At 43.9% G+C, this 20,318-nt stretch overlaps 1 protein-coding gene across 1 annotated transcript; it reads left to right on the top strand.

The window, feature by feature from the left end:
• Window positions 1-4,560: 4,560 nt before the first annotated feature.
• LOC109773573 (structural maintenance of chromosomes protein 3-like) lies at window positions 4,561-13,554 on the top strand. The gene is made up of 29 exons (XM_040399734.1): window positions 4,561-4,575; window positions 4,661-4,736; window positions 5,000-5,038; window positions 5,144-5,214; window positions 5,294-5,365; window positions 5,575-5,654; window positions 5,737-5,815; window positions 5,888-6,005; window positions 6,089-6,264; window positions 6,867-7,112; window positions 7,190-7,311; window positions 7,383-7,527; window positions 7,626-7,798; window positions 7,892-7,991; window positions 8,723-8,859; window positions 8,948-9,012; window positions 9,043-9,179; window positions 9,908-9,995; window positions 10,078-10,227; window positions 10,785-10,936; window positions 11,113-11,303; window positions 11,393-11,577; window positions 11,669-11,769; window positions 11,824-11,975; window positions 12,235-12,403; window positions 12,489-12,635; window positions 12,814-12,909; window positions 13,056-13,230; window positions 13,364-13,554. Exons 1-29 carry the CDS (start codon window positions 4,561-4,563, stop codon window positions 13,552-13,554), a joined length of 3,648 nt encoding a protein of 1,215 aa, XP_040255668.1.
• The last annotated feature ends 6,764 nt before the right edge of the window (window positions 13,555-20,318 follow it).

The following is a 20,318-nucleotide window of genomic DNA, read 5'->3' as shown; positions in this document are numbered from 1 at the left end:
GCTCGGGTGGTGGTGGAGAACTCCGGTGGAGGGCTGCAAACTTCGAATTGAAGCACGGGTCAGAAGGAGGGATGCATAGTGAAGCTACTGGCAAGAGATGGGAGGCAGAGGCGCACGCACGGGAGCGAATCGAGCTGGATCCCGTGGCGGGTCGCGGCGGCCGGAGTCGAGGAAGGAGACCTCCTCGAGGCTCTTCCAGTGGCTAGGCATGCTCTAGGTGGAGTGCAGGGATGGTGTGGGTTCGAGTCGAAGCTCGGGGCCTCTATTTATAGGCGGATCGACGGGGTGGCCGTGAACGGAGAATCTCCGGCGAGCGATTACGGCGATGCAGTGGATTGGCAGGAGGTTTGAGTGGTCGGGCAGCATCAGTGGAGGTTACTGGTGTCGTTCCTCCGCTAATCCCGGCTGGTCTTGGCGTAACGGCGTCGGTCCACGGTGGAGTGGCCGCACGGGCACGTCGGCGGCAGAGAGCGCGCTCCGCGCCCTGCAGTTCACGACGAGAGTGGCAGCGCGTTCGGGGGAGTGGAAGGCCACGCGGCGCGCTCCGGTGGCTTGGGCGGCGCTGGGTGGCGCCGTCGGCGCTGTGCCTCTCTCTGGCGGCCGCAAAGCCGCCGCTGGCGTCGGTCATGGGGCGGCGCACCTTCTGCTGCTCGTCGCCGACGTCCGCAAGGTGCCAGGCGTTCGTGCGGAGCAGGAACAAGGGGGAGGGGACGAGGAGCAAGGCGCCAACGCTGCACTGTCGAGATCGACAACATGTTCTGAAGAAAACGACAGTAGGGCACTGAACTGAATTTCTGAATCTCTGAACTTGACATTGACAAAGCACTGCAGGTGTTCGACAGAATGATTTGGCAATGAGAAATTTTTTTCTGGAGCTGGTACTTGGTGAGGTGACCACTCAATGCACCCAGAGGCTGCCTGATTTTACTTGGAATTTTTGGAAAAGGATTTGAATGAATTTCACCAAATTTGACAAATCTGGTCCAAACTTGCAGCAAGTGTAGTTTGAAAATTTTGAACTGAAGGCCAGTGGATCTTCATGGATCTTGGTTGAGGGTTCAAAGGACTAGGAAGGGAAAACGGTTTGGGGGCAAAAATCAAAACAGAAAGTGGAGTTCCTTTGTAAATCACCAATGGCTAGAATAGAAGACAGAAATTTGTTTGAATAGATTTAAATGGAAAATAAATCTAGGAGGAGGTTCAGCTTGCTGGATTTGATGCAAATCATGATCCAAAGATGAGGGAAGGTTTAGGAGAGTGGATTTGCACTAAGGCCATGGCAAGAGAGAAAAGTTGAAAGTGGCAAAGGATTATTCCAAAAGCCATAGTGCATTTTCAAGGAGATTTTCAAAAGCCATTTTTCTCAAGTGAAAAGCATTTTGTATTGAGTTCAAATAAAAAGGCAAGGACCTCCAAGACCAAAAGCAAGTCTTGGGTGAATCCAAATAAAACTCTTGTCATGAGAAAAATATTTGAAAGGGAGAGTTCTTTTGAAGAAAAAAATTTAAATCACTTCCCTCAAGTCAGATAAAATCTTTTTGAAAAATCCAAATAAAAACTTGGGTGTCACAACCGCCCAGTTGCATATCAGTGGGCACCGCATATGCTAGAGATCCCTATCCCTAGTGCACATCGGATTCAGCCTGAACTCTATAGGGTTATCAAAACTCTCTCCTTTTCCATATGGCTCCCATTCCACCTGCAAAATGAGATAGAATGCAAAATTAATATCGAGTTACGATAGAAGCATGATAATCACTTATGCAATGTCGATTCACCTGCTCAGGCGTGATCGCGTCTAGCTCGCTCTTGTACAACTTGTACATGACCGAGGGATCATCCGTCGTCTCATTTAACACATCCCACTTGTGAGCCCAAGTGGGGAGCCGTAGTGGGCCGTCTTTGTCGTCCCAATCCTCGTACTTCACGGTCTTCGATCGTCCAACCGGCAAACGCTCCCAGCTCCATATGGAAAGTGCGAGCAGACAACCACCAATACCTCCAGATTGCCTACAACAGGCTTCGTCCAACTGCACATAAAAGAGAACATGGTTGAATTAACAGCAAGATCGCATTGATAATGTATCAATGAAGTGAAAAGGAAACAACTTCATACCTGTCGATACAAGTAAGCCAGTGTCGCCGAACCCCAACTCCATTTGCTATCGAAGACGGTCAACGCCTTTAGCCACATCCATGGAGCATTCTTGCCTGTGCCATCAGCAAACATAGTTCTGGATATCACGTACCACATGTAGACACGAGCATATGTCTTGACCGTGTCCTCATTAGCTTCCTCAGGGCAAGTACCAAAGTGCAATGTAATCCACGTGAAAGGAGCACCTGCTGCGACTCTTTCCTTCTTCTTGTCTTCTGCTTCTGGTTCCCGAGGCTCCGGAGGAACCATACCGATAAGGGCATGCATCTGCGTGCGCCACCCATTAGAATCGGTGTTCATACATAGAGAATTCCCATCGATAGAAAGACCGGTGATCATAGCAATATCCTGGAGCGTCACGGTCATCTCCCCGGTCCAAAGATGGAAACTGTGTGTCTCCGGCCTCCAATGATCAATAAGCGCGGTGAGTGCTGCAACATTGTTGGGTGGCATCGACCGGCTGACCAACTGAATGAAAGGGAGAAGTCCTGTCTCCCTTACATACGGTGTGTACCGCTCATCATAGCGCATCCACCCAAGGGTGACCCCGTGAGACCGAAGCTTCAGAGGTGCAAGCTCCACAAACAAACAAATCATAAATTACATATGGGGCATTTGTGTTTGAAATAAACACGAAATTCATAACACCGGCAACTTTCATTATTACCCGCTGCTCCACCGACATAGCATACGACCGGTGTTGTTTGTCCCAGTGATCATCGAGAAGCCAAACCATCCTAACAATTAAAAAAAAAGCTTTCTTGTCAACACAATTATCTTTTGAATACAAATAAATTAAAGTACGCCTACTAGATGCAAAATTCAAAGCATATGTATCCAAAGCATTCTTGTCAATACAAATATAATTTCAACACAAATAAACTAAACTAGGCCTACTTCATGCAAGATTAAATACAAATCTCTTTTCCATATAAAATAACATGTCAACCTATGTATCCAAACCATATCTTTTCAATAAAATATACTAAACTAGGGTTGCAAAATTAGGTACATGCAAGATTATAATACATGCAACATTCAAATCTAATCAAATCAAACAAGGGTTCCTCAAAATCTTCAAAATAGCATACATTATATGGATAGAAAGAAGGGGATCGGAGGAGGGTACCTTCTAGGATGGATTGGTGAAGGAATCCACGGACAAAATCGTCAGATCTGATGGATTTGGGAGAGGGGATTGAGAGGGGGAGAGGAGAGGGCCGCCGCCGCGGCTTCTTCTGGTTCTGTAACAGGTGGCAATGGGGTGGGTGGGGGAGGAGAGGGTCGCCGCGGCTGGATGTAACTCACAGTGCAGCGCCCGAGGGCTAGGCGGTGCACATTACATGTGTGGCGCCTAGCTCGGAGGCGCTGCACTGCTGGGTGCGGGGCCCAGGCCTGCCACAGTGGACAGATGTGCAACGACCCCGAGCTAGGCGCTGCACCGTAGAGTGTGGCGCCGGCGTGGCGGACGCTACACAAAAAGGCCAGGGGCGTGAAATAGTTTCACGGGTAGTTCATTCTGTGAATTGATTTCGTCCCGAGGTCAAAATTGTCAAATTTGCCTCGTTATTCCAGTTACAAACTTTTGGGTTGATGATGGGTTCATGGTGATATCGATGAGTTGTTCCGCACCATACAACCAACCTCCTAACCATCGAACCACGTGTTGGTTCGCCGAGGCAAGGGATATGAAAAATGTGGCAGAGTGGTAGACTAGTGTGTGCCAGATGAACGTTTTCTCACGACGATGGTGTCGAAATATATTGCTCGCCTCTCTCCACCAGTTCGGATTTTTGGATGAGTTAGCCGGAGCATGAATTCAATAGACGGTATACGCATTTCATAAAGGTACTATATCTTTGTAGAAAATATATGCAAAAAGGAAATTATCTGCTCTCCGGAGCCAAATTAACTCTTCCTCTTTTGCCGTAACTTCCTTTCTCCTCCGTCCTGATTTCCCGTACCTTTCCTTCCTCTTTCCTCGCGAGTCTACTACCATCGTGGCTCTCAACCCCTCCCGTAGTCCACCACCGGCCGGATGCCCTAGAGCTCTGCCGCAACCGTGCCTGCCGTACCTTGTAAGCGTCACCGCCGACGCCTCGATCCTACCCCGTGCTCCTCCCACCCCGTCGACCAACACCGCCGGCCGCCTCTCACGCGCACGCGTCACCACGATCACGCGCAGTTCCCGTACGTGCTCTTCCTCTCCGGAGGGACATCGCGTTCCCGCCGACGTCGCCACCTTACGGTTTTGAACCAAACAGCACCACCTTAGTGCGCGCGGCAGTTCCACTCATTTGCTACAATTTTAGTATACTTCTCCTGGATGCTGTGCTCACGATTGACCGTCCTATCTTTGGCAGAATTATATTGTGGCGTGATCTCTCTCTCACATCTGAACCATGTATATCAAGAAGGTAACTCTGCTAGCTAGCACTGGGGTGATTTAACTCTTGTCACATCACTGCTTCCTGTTGACGTAATTAATGGCTGTCTACGCAGGTCGTGATCCAAGGGTTTAAGAGCTACAGGGAGGAGACCTCGACAGACCCTTTCAGCCCCAAAGTTAACGTAGTTGGTAATTTATATTCCTCCCTGTAACCAACTTGGCTGTAGAGTACTTGTGTTTTGCCAATATCAGCCCGTCGATAAAATTGGCAATTTGCAGACTCTAGTGTTAATCCAGGAATCCATTCACTGTTTAATTGCTACTATGAGTTTTAGCAATCTTTACCGATTGGCATATCGGTTAAGTATCAAATTCATTCCAAGTATGATGGAAATACACTTCATAATTTTGCACTCTTAATGAACTAACATTGATTTAACTGTTCGTCCCAGTTGGCGCAAATGGATCTGGCAAATCGAACTTTTTCCACGGTAATATTTTCAAACGCACGGTTATGCTGAATTACTATCCTTTCTTATGCTTGTTGACACTTACACGCTGCTTTCTTCCTAATTTGGCCATGATAAATGCTCTAGCTATACGCTTTGTCCTAAGCGACATGTTTCAGAACCTGCGCTGTGAGGATAGGCGGGGAGCTCTTCTCCATGTATGCCTCGTCTTTTCTTCGATCAAACCTGAATAGTTGAAACAAGTGACTGGTGTTTGATACTAGTGTCCATCTCCAGGAAGGTGCTGGACACTCGGTTATATCTGCCTTTGTTGAGATACTGTTTGATAATTCAGACAACCGTATTCCAGTAAGTCCTCTGAATTATTCAGCGTTAGTTTATTTGATTCAAATCAACTACTTGACTCTTAAGCAGCGTTGTACTTCACCGAGATAAATATCAATACTCATCCATATGAGTGTGTGAAAATCATTACGGACACTACTTTGCTCTCCACCGATATGGCTGGTCCAGAGACTCTGAAAGTCCTGTAATTAAACTATTCAATTTTCCGGCAGGTTGATAGAGAAGAGGTACGGCTCCGGAGGACGGTTTCTTCAAAGAAGGATGAATACTACCTTGATGGGAAACATGTTAGGTATGTCTTATGATATACACCGGTTAGTAGTGTTGTATCTTGTCGCTTGCTGAGACCCACTTCTTGTTGCTACCATATTCAGTAAAACTGAAGTCATGAACCTGCTGGAGAGTGCTGGCTTCTCTCGTTCTAATCCATACTATATTGTCCAGCAGGGAAAGGTAAATATTGTTTTCATCTGATTGTTCCTCTGATGTGTCCAAATATGATATTAACAAAGTTTTCACATGTAGATTGCATCCCTTACTCTAATGAAGGATTCTGAACGACTGGATCTTCTCAAAGAGATTGGTGGTACGCGTGTTTACGAAGATAGGCGTCGGGAGAGCTTGAAAATATTGCAAGAAACAGGCGAGTTTAAATCACCAAAAAATACCTGTATATTTTTTCCAATGATCTGTTGAGACGTCCATTAATTATTTGATTAATAACAGCCCATAAAAGGAAGCAGATTGGTCAAACTGTCCACTACCTGGAGGAAAGATTGAGAGAACTTGATGAAGAGAAAGAAGAGCTAGAGAAGTACCAGGAGCTGGACAAAGAAAGAAGATCGCTTGAGTATAATCTGTTGGACCATGAACTGAATGATACTAAAAATGAATTAGTTTCAGTAAGTCTTTCCCTTTTGTTACATTACATAGTTTCACCTTGGATATTATTATGTTCTATCAGGTAACTTCGAATAGTCTCATTACAAAATGATTGAAGGCTGAACACATCATTAACAATTCCCACTCAAATGATCACCCGAGTATCGCTGTTTGACTGTCTTCCACAGTTCTTGGAGCTCCTCATCAATGCTCAAAAAACTCGAGTCTAGAAAACTAGAAATACCTTATGAAGCATAGTGACACATAACATGAGCTGCCCCTTTTGTGCACTGATGAATTAAGTGACACAACAACAAAAAAATATATTGGAGACAAACAATTGTTAATGGATGATATTCTCCATTTTGTTGAACAACACCTGTATTTCTTCAGTAGCATTTCTGGAAATGTGTAAGATGCTTCTCCGCACAGTCTTGTAAGCATTCTCATGTGCCATTATACATGCTATATCACTTTGAATGTTAACTCCATGGATTGTAGCCATTGCACAAGGCATTGTCTCCAAAAGGAGATACCCTAGATCCAACCTACTTAAATCATCGATCCTGTTGTATAATGTAATGCTTATTCTACGCACCTCATTTGATTTATCTCTTGTTAGATGGATGATGATCGAATTTTTTTTTCTGAAATGTTGTCTAATGCGGATGATGAAGTGGCAGATGTACGTGAGAAGGTCAAGAGTTTTGATAAAGAAATAGAAGTCTGTACAGAAGGGATAGATGAAATCAAGTCTCAAAAGGAAGATGCCGAGAAGAAGCGTACTAAAGCACTAAAGCTAGTCACTCAGATTGAACTGGATCTGAGAGATATAGAAGACAGAATTTCAAATGAAAAACGAGCAAAGGTATGCCGCGCTTTTGGATTTCTCATGGATTCGAGTAATTTTGTTTTGTTGCCGCACTAAAAGGATTCAATCGTTAGGATGAAGCTGCGAAGGATTTACACAGTATGAGGAAAGAGAGTGAAAGGTCAAAGTCTGAATTGGCCGAAATCAGTAATGCGCACCAGGCCAAATTGCAGGAAGAGGAGGAGATGTCAAAAAGGTAAAACATAACAGATAAATTTTACCTGTTGATGGATATTCATTTTGACACGTCGCACTTTGTGGGGATAGCATAACGGACCGCGAGAAGCAGCTTGGCGTATTGTACCAAAAACAGGGGAGGGCAACTCAGTTTAAGAATGAGGCTGCCAGAGATAAGTGGCTTCGGAAAGAAATTCATGATCTTGAGCGTGTACTTTCATCGAATAGAAAGCAGGTACTGAACCAGTGACCTGTTTGATGCTTCAAATTTCATCCTGGACCTTTGTTTTGATGTGCTACTCTACTCATTAATTGGATTTTCTTTTATGACAGGAAAGCTTACTCCAAGAAGAAATTCAGAAACTCAAAGATGAAATTAATAACTTGATGAACTACATCGAGTCTCGGAGAAGTGAATCCGGCAAGTTAGAGTCTGCTCTTGCAAACAGACAAAAGGACTATAATGACTTTGTGCAGCAGAAAGATGCACTTCAAGATGAAAGGAAGTACGCACATTTCTTAACATTTACAACTTTGTGATTTGATTAAAGGTGTGTTGCTTTAGATTTTATATACTAAGTAGAAAGTAAATGTCACAGATCATTGTGGAAGCAGGAAAATAGCGTAACAGCTGAAATCGATCGGCTAAAGGAAGATCTTGTGAAGGCATGCAAGAGTCTGGACTATGCCACACCCAGGGTATGCAAAATATATCATTTTGTACATATCTTTTTTAGCAGACATATCTTTTCTTAATATTACTTAGTGGTGCTGCTATATTACCTTCAAAGGGTTTCCATTCTTATTCCTATGTACGTACTTGCGCATTGCATTGCATATTATATATCCATCTGTAAATGATTCCAGGGCAGAATGCCATATTATGACCAAAAAAAGAAATTCATTAGTTTGATTGTACATTGCTTCATTGTTTTGATAACAAATTTTCCATGATTTTTGTTAGGAAAATAAAATATGCAATTTCAAAGTTTCTAAAAAAACAAAAATAATTATGTGAACACATATACATGTTCTTTAAGGATCTGTACATTTTTATTAAATAATACGGTGAGTTGTAAGCTATACAAAATAGATAAAATTTTGGCCAAAATACAATAAAAAATAAGCCCATTTTTATACATGTATTCGTCTTTTTTTGTACACTACATATGAAATTATATTTTGATGGAACTTCATTCGAACAGAGTATAATGTATATGTATATGCACACATTGTATCCGATTTCTTTTAAAATGCGAAAATAAGTTTTCAAGAAAAATAAACTAAAGGGCTGCTTGGAGCCCGTCCTCCAAATGTTTTTTTTTGCAGATCTCGCCTCTTTAGGCATATACTGTAGCATTATTATTCTTTCTCCACAAGGACCACTTGAAAGCATCTTTGCATGGTGCTAATTTTGTTTTCTTCCACAGGATACCAGGAGAGGCCTGAATTATGTTGACAAAATAGTCAGGGAACATAAAAAGCGCGGAGTTTTTGGTCCAGTATTAGAACTAATTGACTGCGAGGAGAAGTTTTTTACAGCTGTTGAGGTCGCTGCTGGAAATAGGTCCAGAACTGCCCTCTTGTCTTGAATCCCTTTCCTTTCATTTCACCATTTACTGTTGAATAACCTGCTCTTTACCGATGTGAATTAGCTTGCTCCATGTGGTGGTTGAAAATGACGACATATCAACGGAGATAATTAAGATATGGACAAAACGTAAAGATGAACCTTCACGCGAAAATGAAGAAAAAGATGGACGGGTGACTTTCATACCACTGAACAGAGTGTACGCTCCTAGCGTCAATATTCCACAAAGTTCTGATTTTGTTCCACTGTTGAAGAAGTTAAAGTACCGCGCCGATCATCGCCCTGCTTTTGAACTGGTCATTCAAGTTTTTTATTTTATTTTCTCCTTCCAATACATCTTTTATTGGGCTATCATGGTTAATTTAGTTCAGGCTCTATTCTGGTCAATTTTACCCTTTGTTTGTGTTGAATGCCTCCTTTTTATTCCTTATTGCCTTTGTTTGCTTGGTGTCTTGGCATCCAAAAAAATCTCTCGAGTTACAGGTGCCATGTCAAAAATTTTAATAGTTGTATATGAATATCCTTGTTCGGTGATGTCTTGCATATGTCCTTGATCGTAGCAGTACCAGATTATCATTCAAATTTATCTGCAGGTGTCAGCAGTGGCGGGCCTAGGATCTCAGTTCTGGGGGTGCCACAGTTCAAAGATATTGAAAATTTACACTATAGATACTATACTTTGGTCTAAACATCATCATAATCTCAACACATAGTACTAAAATAGCATTAACTTGTCAGATAACTAGCGTTAAGTACATAATAAGGTCTTGTGTTGCTTCGAAATATTGTTCTCTTCATTCCCATGTTTCCATTCGTGCATGTTTACCTTTTAGAGCACTTTTTTAGGGTGGTTATGGCATTTCTACATGCTTATCAATGAGTCAGTGACCCATCCTCATCCATATTAAGTAGCTTCACTCCTACAATCACCTAGGCTAGATTTTTTGGTATTTATTATTTCAAAGTTGCACTTCTTTTCACCTCCATACAATTCATTTTTAGCTAACTTTGAAACTTCTGTCAGATTTTTGGTAGGACAGTTATATGCCGGGACCTGGAAACTGCGACCAGGGTTGCACGCAGCAATGATCTAGATTGCATCACACTTGATGGTAGCTCTAAACTCTTGCTCTTGACTTGTCCTTGTCATTATATTATTGTTAACACATAAATTGACACTCCGATTATTCTCAGGTGATCAAGTTTCAAGTGACGGTGGTATGACAGGAGGTTTCTTTGACTATAGGCGCTCAAGATTGAAGTATGTAAAAATAATTAGGGACAATAAAATAACAATCGAGGAAAAGACGGCACATCTAAAGAATGTGGGGAAAGAGCTACACGATATCCTGCTTTGGTTAAATGATATTCCTATTTCTCTTGCAAGAGTCTAGTGCAAAGACTATATGTTCTTTCCTTGTAGTACATGTCCACTGCAGCTAAATATACATCTACTAGTGCTTCTTACCGCAGGCCTGGCGGGCAAAATAGTTCAGGTTTTTCATCCCACATTTTAATTTGAGATTCCTTGCTTGCATTGGAGCTCATTGTCACTACTATTTACATAGAAATAAGTATGCAACCTACATAGGTTTAACTACTATTGCAGAATGATCTGGTGTTTGTGCCGCCTTACACTTGATCAAAGCATATGGGTGTGTGCGTACTCAGTTACCAGTACACCAAAGTTTACAGAAACTTATGACTTCATGTCGCTTGCTTCTATTTTGTTTGCTCCATGTCCAAAATAAACTTCATGTTGCATGCTTCTATTTTGTTGGCTCCATGTCCAAAATAATTTGAATGTGTGAAGAAAATTTGATAAGTTCTCCAGATGTTTACTGTTTATCTGCAAGAAAACTCTTATACATCCACGAGTCCTCTTTCTTAACTTCCCATACATATAGATAGAAAAATTATGGATTTAGTTACCAAACATCAACAAGTGGATGCGGAACGTGATCATGCCAAGTCAGAGTTGGAACAGTTTAAGGATGATATTACCAGGGCAATGAAGCAAAAAGGATTACTTGAGAAAGCCCTTGGAAAGAAGGTACTTAATCAGTTCTACTTTGTTTCTTCATTGCTGATGGTAGACTCCCCTTCTTTTTATTGTTAAGGAGTATTAGTAGTATTAGTATTGGTCTAGATGTATATGTGAATCCTTATTTACGCCTGCTGTAATTGTGTCTGGAATGTAGCCTTAGCCTTATAGTTTCTACCTTGCAGGAGAAATCACTCGACAACATCCGCAACCAAATTGAGCAAATCCAATCTGGCATTGCAACGAAAAATAATGAGATGGGAACAGAACTGATTGACCAGCTAACATCAGAAGAAAGAGATCTCCTTTCGCGGTTGAATCCTGAAATTGCTGCATTGAAGGAGAAGTTTCTCTTGTGTAAAAACAATCGCATTGAGGTTGTCTAATGAAGCTTTGTAACCATGCTTGTACCGAAGCAGAAGTCTCTATTAGCTCTAACAAAAGTGCAAATTATTATGTAATACTGATTGAAACAAGAAAAGAAGAACTGGAGACCAATTTATCAGCTAATCTGACGAGGCGCCAGGAAGAGCTGGAAGCGATAATTTCATCTGCAGATTCTGAAGCCTTGCCTCTTGAAGTCAAATCAAAAGAGCAACATCTGAAACAGTCGAAGAGCAATCTTGATGAGTTGACTGCACTTCTGCAGGGTATATCAGCATCGGTTGACTTTTCTTTCACTTTTGTGTTTTACTAGATGGAGATGCGCCTTAACCCTTAAATGATCCTTAATTTGGGCAGCTAATGTTGATGCAATTAATGACTTTATGGGAAAGATGGAGCAACTGAAAAAACAAAGGGATGATCTGAAGCTAACTTATACAGCAAGACTGTTTTTCGGGGTTTTAGTTTGTATAGTGTTGACTTGTTATATAACTTGTACATATGGAACACAGGTGGTTCAAGCTAATTTGGGGCAGACTGTGCAAGATGCAGCGAACGACTTGGAACAGTTGATGAACAGAAGGAGAATGCATCTGGCCAAGCAAGCAGAGTGTATGAAAAAGATGCGAGATTTGGGCTCGTTGCCTGCTGATGCTTTTGAAAAGTATGTTTCCATTTTTCTTAAGCTGCTAAACTTTCTGAGTCAGTTGCACAATGTGGAGCCCTTTTTTTGTATGGTTCATTATCATGTACTAGGGGCCTGTTCGGCCCTCCTCCGCTCCACACTCTCGCTCTGGGAGCTGGCGGAGCGCAAGTTAAAAATCACGGAGCCGGGGAATAGGTGCTAGTGATTATCAGCACATAAATATGGTGGTGTGATGATACCGTGTTAGCTCATCTTTTTTTGCTGGCAAAAAATATAGATACAATGGAAAAGATAGGCTGCTGCTGCAGAAGCTGCTTCATGACCGCAATGAGCAGTTGAAGCAATTTAGTCATGTCAACCAAAAGGCTCTTGACCAGTATGTGAACTTCAATGAACAACGCGATCAACTGCGGAGAAGACGGGATGAACTTGCCCTTGGTGACAAGGTAAGCTTTTTGATCAGTAAAACCTGTTTCCATTATGATCATCCTAAGCCTGTAATCTCATAAAATCTGCTGCTTGGAATGGCAGAAAATTCGAGACTTGATATCGCTTTTAGACCAAAAAAAGGATGAATCGATCGAACGCACGTTTAAAGGAGTTGGAAGGCACTTCCGCGAAGTGTTCTCTGAATTAGTGCAATGTGGCCATGGAGCCTTGGTTATGATGAAGAAAAAGGTTTCTTTCCTTTGTTTGCACTTTTGGGCTTCTTATCCATTATCTATACTTCTTTATAAGAAGAATCTTTCTAATCTTTTGGGGGTTTCTCTGAACACTCTGATTTTTGTTCTTTCACATGTGTGTTTGAAAGATAAATTATATTCTGAGACTTCCTAACTCCCCTCGATTTCTGTAGGATGGTGATGCTGAAGACGATGACAATGATGAGGACGGGCCTCGTGAAGCAGATCCTAAAGGGAGAATCGACAAATACGTTGGCGTGAAAGTCAAGGCATGTGTTCTCTGCAGAGGTCTTCTATGCATTCATGAAATATATTCTAACCCCATCATAAAAATCCAGATGATGTTGTGATACTATTCCTGAATTATTATGGTGATCGCGCCCTGTTTGGATGATCGTGCTCAATCACGTTTCAGGTTTCCTTCACTGGCAAGGGAGACACTCAGTCCATGAAACAGTTGTCCGGGGGACAGAAGACAGTGGTGGCATTGACACTGATCTTTGCCATCCAACGATGTGATCCGGCTCCGTTCTACCTCTTCGACGAGATCGACGCCGCTCTGGATTCTCAGTACAGAACAGCCGTCGGCAGTATCCTTTAACTCCTTTTCTTTCGCTTGACTGTTTCTCCTCGCCATGGAAGGATCTCTATGTGCTTGTTTTTCTAACGAACTAATTAAAACATGGGAAAGCTTATTGCTGTTTTCCTTAAGTGTTGTTGTAGACGTGGTGCGACGTCTGGCTGACATGGCGGACACCCAGTTCATCGCAACCACATTCAGGCCAGAGATTCTGAAAGTCGCGGATAAGATCTACGGCGTGGCGCACAAGAGTAGAGTGAGCTACATCGACGTGGTGTCAAAGGAGCAAGCGCTGGACTTCATTGAGCAGGACCAGGCGCAAAATGCCAGCTGAGGAAAGGTGCCTTGGGAGTGTTTCAGCCTGGACATACTTATACCGTAGGCCACAGTTGATGTAGTTGTGTATATGAACTTGTTTAGGCATGCTTAGGGATCACGTACGTGTCTGTTCATGGGAGATTCGCAGTGTTCTTCTTCGAGTACTGTACCCTACTGATTATCCTTTATGTTGTTTTGCTTCAGTGGGTTCCACGAATGGCGCTCCGGAGTTAGCAGCATGTTTCTTTGTTGGTTGAATGTCACTACGCCAGGTTTGAAAGCAAGAAAATCAAGAAAACTGTTACGTGTTTGGTTTGTTGGGTTATAACATGTTTGTTTGTGTTAGAGTCAGAGGTAACAACGCTACTTTGAAAGTTTGAAACATATCAAAAGGGAAAACACTAGCGCGCTTTTTGTTTGTTTGTTATGTTAACACATGGATAAGTGTTGATCCGACATCCTGGTGTCGCCTCCCTCCAGGGACAAGCCCTAGACCGACTATAAAGTATATGGTAAGATCTTGAGGTGGGCAACCAGGACGCCGGATCAACACTTCATCCCCCCCCCCCCCCCCCCCACACACACACATCATCTCTCCCTTCTCATATGCTGCCTCCGGAGGTTGCTGCCGGTGAAGAGGACGGTGGGATCCTCTCAGTGGAGGTGGCCAAGTGGGAGTGCAAATGTACAACAAACGGTGGATGTTAGTAGAAATCAGCGGCATGGCATGGCAAGTCTCATTTGGCCTCGTGTATGGAGTCCCCCGACTTCTCGTGGCTCAATCCGACTATCTTGTGTCCATGCGAGTTGTTTTGGTGGTGCTAACGGAGCTGCCGGTGGCAGTTTGTGGTAGTGTGAGGCGTTGTTGTGGCAAAGTGGCCCGTGTGGTTGATCTGCCTTAGGCCAATGGCCATTCCTAGATCTATATTTACTATCACTTGCGATAGGGGTGCGAGGCTATCAAAGCATCCCCAATGTGGAATTTTGGCTATGCTATTGACCTTTCTCTCTTGTTAAACGATATGTGATCAGTGTCCCATTTGCTACTTGGGTGCCCTTGGCTCCACGAGCGACTCTTGTTGGTAATGGCCATGTCAAAGTCATGCACGCCATCATCATCTTGTTTGGTTTAGCAAGTGAAGGCAGCAACACATGTGACTTTGTGTTTGGTGCTGCTTTCTCGAGTATCTAGTCTCGAGCTCTGTGATGAAACACCTATGTTTGGTCTTAATTGGTTGTAGTAGCAATGACGGTGTCACATTATTCCCTTGTTGAAGGCATTGGTTGGATTTTGTTCGCACGTGATCTTTAATTCATGATCCAACCTTTATTAAGTGGTTGAATTCGGCAACAGGCAGCACTTGTGTGTTGTTTCTTTCATGAAGGTGCTGCTTTTGGAGAATCATTCTTGCATCCATGTGAGTCAAGGGATGGTTGGCGTTGCTACTTGTTGCAGATCACCGTTACTTTATCTCTTTTAGTTTTTAAATATTTGATTATATTCATAATCGATATATTGACCAACTTTTGATGATGCGTTGTTGCAGATGTCAGTTCTAACTGATACCTTCCTGACTTTTATATATTACCCACTATTGAAAACCAAGAGTGCATCTTATAAACCTCTATTCGGTTTTGGTGATTAACTAATTTGACAAACCAATTGAGTGGACTAATACTTTTTTAAAATTTATTTTAGAAAATTAGTTCTCATATTTGAGTGGCAACATCGCCTACTTTTTGTTCCTTCAAGTGGTTGCCCACCTCAAGATCTTAGCATATACTTTATAGTCTTTTGGTTAAGCCAAGATTTATAGGACAATTTGTACTATAATAATGAGGGGTGTGTCGGTGTCAAAACCGGCGGATCTCGGGTAGGGGGTCCCGAACTATGCATCTAAGGTCGATGGTAACAGGAGACAGGGGACACGATGTTTACCCAGGTTTGGGCCCTCTCTATGGAGGTAATACCCTACTTCCTTCTTGATTGATCTTGATGAATATGAGAATTACAAGAGTTGATCTATCACGAGATCGAGATGGCTAAACCCTAGAAGTCTAGCCTGTATGACTATGGTAATGAGTATATCCTCTCCGGACTAAGTCCTCCGGTTTATATAGACACCGGGAGGATCTAGGGTTACACAAGGTCGATTACAAAGAAAGGAATCTACATATTCGGTCGCCAAGCTTGCCTTCCACGCCAAGAAGAGTCCCATCCGGACACGGGTGCAGTCTTCGGTCTTCGTATCTTCACAGCCCATCAGTCCGGCCGGCCCATGGCTAACAGGCCGGATGCCCGAGGACCCCTTAGTCCAGGATTTCCTCAATAGCCCCCAAACCAGGCTTCAATGACGAGATGTTCGGCACGCAGGTTGTCTTCGGCATTGCAAGGCGGGTTCCTCCTCCGACGACTTCCAAGTAATGTATTCGGCTTTTAATTCAATGACGCACCCCTCAGCTTCTGTGCATCTACGACTTCAGCTTCGACGTGTCGGGCGAACGCGGACGGTGAGGGTATTTTTTGCAAATAACACCCCAGCCATGCAAGAAAGCGTCTATTTAAAGAGATTGGGTCTCAGATCCATTCGGCACCACGCGGAGAAAATCCTCAGAGATTGCCAGGAAAGACCACTCCAACATGGCTAGCATTCCCAACTCCTCCTCCCGTTCCGACCCAGAGAAAGGCGAGTGGGAGAGGTGCTCTGTGTTGTTGGAAATATGCCCTAAAGGCAATAATAAAATGGTTATTATTATATTTCCTTGTTCATGATAATTGTCTATTGTTCATGTTGTAATTGTATTAATTGGAAACCGTAATACATGTGTGAATACATAGACCACAACATGTCCCTAGTGAGCCTCTAGTTGACTAGCTCGTTGATCAATAGATGGTTATGGTTTCCTGACCACGGACATTGGATGTCATTGATAACGGGATCACATCATTAGGAGAATGATGTGATGGACAAGACCCAATCCTAAGCATAGCACAAGATCGTGTAGTTCGTTTGCTAAGAGCTTTTCTAATGTCAAGTATCATTTCCTTAGACCATGAGATTGTGCAACTCCCGGATACCGTAGGAATGCTTTGGGTGTACCAAACGTCACAACGTAACTGGGTGGCTATAAAGGTACACTACAGGTATCTCCAAAAGTGTCTGTTGGGTTGGCGCGAATCGAGACTGGGATTTATCACTCCGTATGACGGAGAGGTATCTCTGGGCCCACTCGGTAATGCATCATCATAATGAGCTCAATGTGACTAAGTAGTTAGTCACGGGATCATGCATTACGGAACGAGTAACGTGACTTGCCGGTTACGAGATTGAACGAGGTATTGGGATACCGACGATCGAATCTCGGGCAAGTAACATACCGATTGACAAAGGGAATTGTATACGGGATTGATTGAATCCCCGACATCGTGGTTCATCCAATGAGATCATCGTGGAACATGTGGGAGCCAACATGGGTATCCAGATCCCGCTGTTGGTTATTGGCCGGAGAACGTCTCGGTCATGTCTGCATGGTTCCCGAACCCGTAGGGTCTACACACTTAAGGTTCGATGATGCTAGGGTTATAGGGAATAGATATACGTGGTTACCGAATGTTGTTCGGAGTCCTGGATGAGATCCCGGACGTCACGAGGAGTTCCGGAATGGTCCGGAGGTAAAGAATAATATATAGGAAGTGAGGTTTTGGCCACCGGAAGAGTTTCGGGCGTCACCGGTAATGTACCAGGACCACCGGAGGGTTCCGGGGGTCCATCGGGAGGGGCCACCAACTCCGGAGGCCTGCGTCGGCCAAGTGTGGGAAGGGACCAGCCCCTAGGTGGGCTGGTGCGCCTTCCACAAGAGGCCCAAGGCGCAAGGAAGGGGGGAAGGGGGGAAACCCTAGGCTCAGATGGGCCTAAGGCCCACCTAGGGTGCGCCCCCCTCTCTCCCCCTCTGGCCGCCCCCTCAGATGCATCTAGGGCTGGCCGCCACCCCTAAGGGGGGAACCCTAGATGGGGGCGCAGCCCCTCCCCTTCCCCTATATATAGTGGGGGTTTTGGGGCTGCCAGAGACACGAGTCTCCCTTTCTCTTGGCGCAGCCCTACCCCTCTCCCTCCTCGTCTCTCGCAGTGCTTGGCGAAGCCCTGCTGGAGTGCCACGCTCCTCCACCACCACCACGCCGTCGTGCTGCTGTTGGACGAAGTCTTCCCCAATCTCTCCCTCTCCCTTGCTGGATCAAGGCGTGGGAGACGTCACCGGGCTGCACGTGTGTTGAACGCGGAGGCATCGTTGTTCGGTGCTTAGATCGGATTCGGCCGCGATCTGAATCGCTTCGTGTACGACTCCACCGACCGCGTTCTTGCAACGCTTCCGCATCGCGATCTTCAAGGGTATGAAGATGCACTCCCCTCTCTCTTGTTGCTAGTTACTCCATAGATTGATCTTGGTGATGCGTAGAAAATTTTGAATTTCTGCTACGTTCCCTACAGTGGTATCAGAGCCAGGTCTATGCGTAGATTCTATGCACGAGTAGAACACAAAGTAGTTGTGGGCGATGATTTGTTCAATTTTCTTACCATTACTAGTCTTATCTTTATTCGGCGGCATTGTGGGATGAAGCGGCCCGGACCGACCTTACACGTACTCTTACGTGAGACAGGTTCCACCGACTGACATGCACTTGATGCATAAGGTGGCTTGCGGGTGTCTGCCTCTCCCAGTTTAGTCGGATCGGATTCGATGAAGAGGGTCCTTATGAAGGGTAAATAGCAATTGGCATATCACCGTTGTGGCTTTTGCGTAGGTAAGAAACGTTCTTGCTAGAAACCCATAGCAGCCACGTAAAACATGCAACAACAATTAGAGGACGTCTAACTTGTTTTTGCAGGGTATGCTATGTGATGTGATATGGCCAAAAGGATGTGACGAATTATATATATGTGATGTATGAGATTGATCATGTTCTTGTAATAGGAATCACGACTTGCATGTCGATGAGTATGACAACCGGCAGGAGCCATAGGAGTTGTCTTAATTTATTGTATGACCTGCGTGTCAATGAAAAACGCCATGTAATTACTTTACTTTATTGCTAACCGTTAGCCATAGTAGTAGAAGTAATAGTTGGCGAGACAACTTCATGAAGACACGATGATGGAGATCATGGTGTCATGCCGGTGATGAAAGTGATCATGTCGTGCCTCGAAGATGGAGATCAAAAGGCGCAAGATGATATTGGCCATATCATGTCACTTTATGATTTGCATGTGATGTTTGTCATGTTTACATCTTATTTTCTTAGAACGACGGTAGCATAAATAAGATGATCCCTCACTAAAATTTCAAGAAAGTGTTCCCCCTAACTGTGCACCGTTGCGAAGGTTCGTTGTTTCGAAGCACCACGTGATGATCGGGTGTGATAGATTCTAACGTTCACATACAACGGGTGTAAGCCAGATTTACACAAGCGAAACACTTAGGTTGACTTGACGAGCCTAGCATGTACAGACATGGCCTCGGAACACAAGAGACCGAAAGGTCGAACATGAGTCGTATAGTAGATACGATCAACATGGAGATGTTCACCGATGATGACTAGTCCATCTCACTTGATGATCGGACATGGCCTAGTTGACTCGGATCATGTATCACTTAGATGACTAGAGGGATGTCTATCTGAGTGGGAGTTCATTAAATAATTTGATTAGATGAACTTAATTATCATGAACATAGTCAAAAGGTCTTTGCAAATTATGTCGCAGCTTACACTTTAGTTCTACTAAGATATGTTCCTAGAGAAAATTTAGTTGAAAGTTGATAGTAGCAATTATGCGGTCTGGGTCCGTAAACTGAGGATTGTCCTCATTGCTGCACAGAAGGCTTATGTCCTTAATGCACCGCTCGGTGTGCTGAACCTCGAGCGTCGTTTGTGGATGTTGCGAACATCTGACATACACATTTTGATGACTACGTGATAGTTCAGTGCGTAATGTTAAACGGTTTAGAATTGAGGCACCGAAGACATTTTGAAACGTCGCGGAACATATGAGATGTTCCAAGAGCTGAAATTGGGATTTTAGGCTCGTGCCCACGTCAAGAGGTGTGAGACCTCCGACAAGTTTCTTAAGCCTGCAAACTAAGGGAGAAAAGCTCAATCATTGAGCATGTGCTCGGATTGTCTGAGTACTACAATCGCTTGAATTGAGTGGGAGTTGTCCTCCAGATGAGATAGTGATGGTTCTCCAAAGTCACTGCCACCAAGCTACTGGAGCTTCGTGATGAACTATAATATATCAGGGATAGATATGATGATCCTTGAGCTATTCGCGATGTTTGACACCGCGAGAGTAGAAATCAAGTAGGAGCATCAATTGTTGATGGTTAGTAAAACCACTAGTTTCAAGAAGGGCAAGGGCAAGAAGGGATACTTCATGAAACGGCAAATCAGTTGCAGCTCTAGTGAAGAAACCCAGGGTTGAACCCAAACCCGAGACTAAGTGCTTCTGAAATGAGGGGAACGGTCACTGAAGCAGAACTGCCCTAGATACTTCGTAGATGAGAAGGCTGGCAAGGTCGACAGAAGTATATTGCATATACATTATATTAATGTGTACTTTACTAGTACTCCTAGTAGCACCAGGGTATTAGATGTCGGTTCGGTTGCTAAGTGTTAGTAACTCGAAATAAAAGCTGCGGAATAAACGGAGACTAGCTAAAGATGAGATGACGATATGTGTTGGAAGTGTTTCCAAGGTTGATGTGATCAAGCATCGCATGCTCCCT

The sequence above is a fragment of the Aegilops tauschii genome, chromosome 2, assembly GCF_002575655.3.
Source record: "Aegilops tauschii subsp. strangulata cultivar AL8/78 chromosome 2, Aet v6.0, whole genome shotgun sequence".
Lineage (NCBI taxonomy): Eukaryota > Viridiplantae > Streptophyta > Magnoliopsida > Poales > Poaceae > Aegilops > Aegilops tauschii.
The sequence above is the reverse complement of the archived record's forward strand: the minus strand, read 5'-3'. Positions and strand labels throughout refer to the sequence as shown.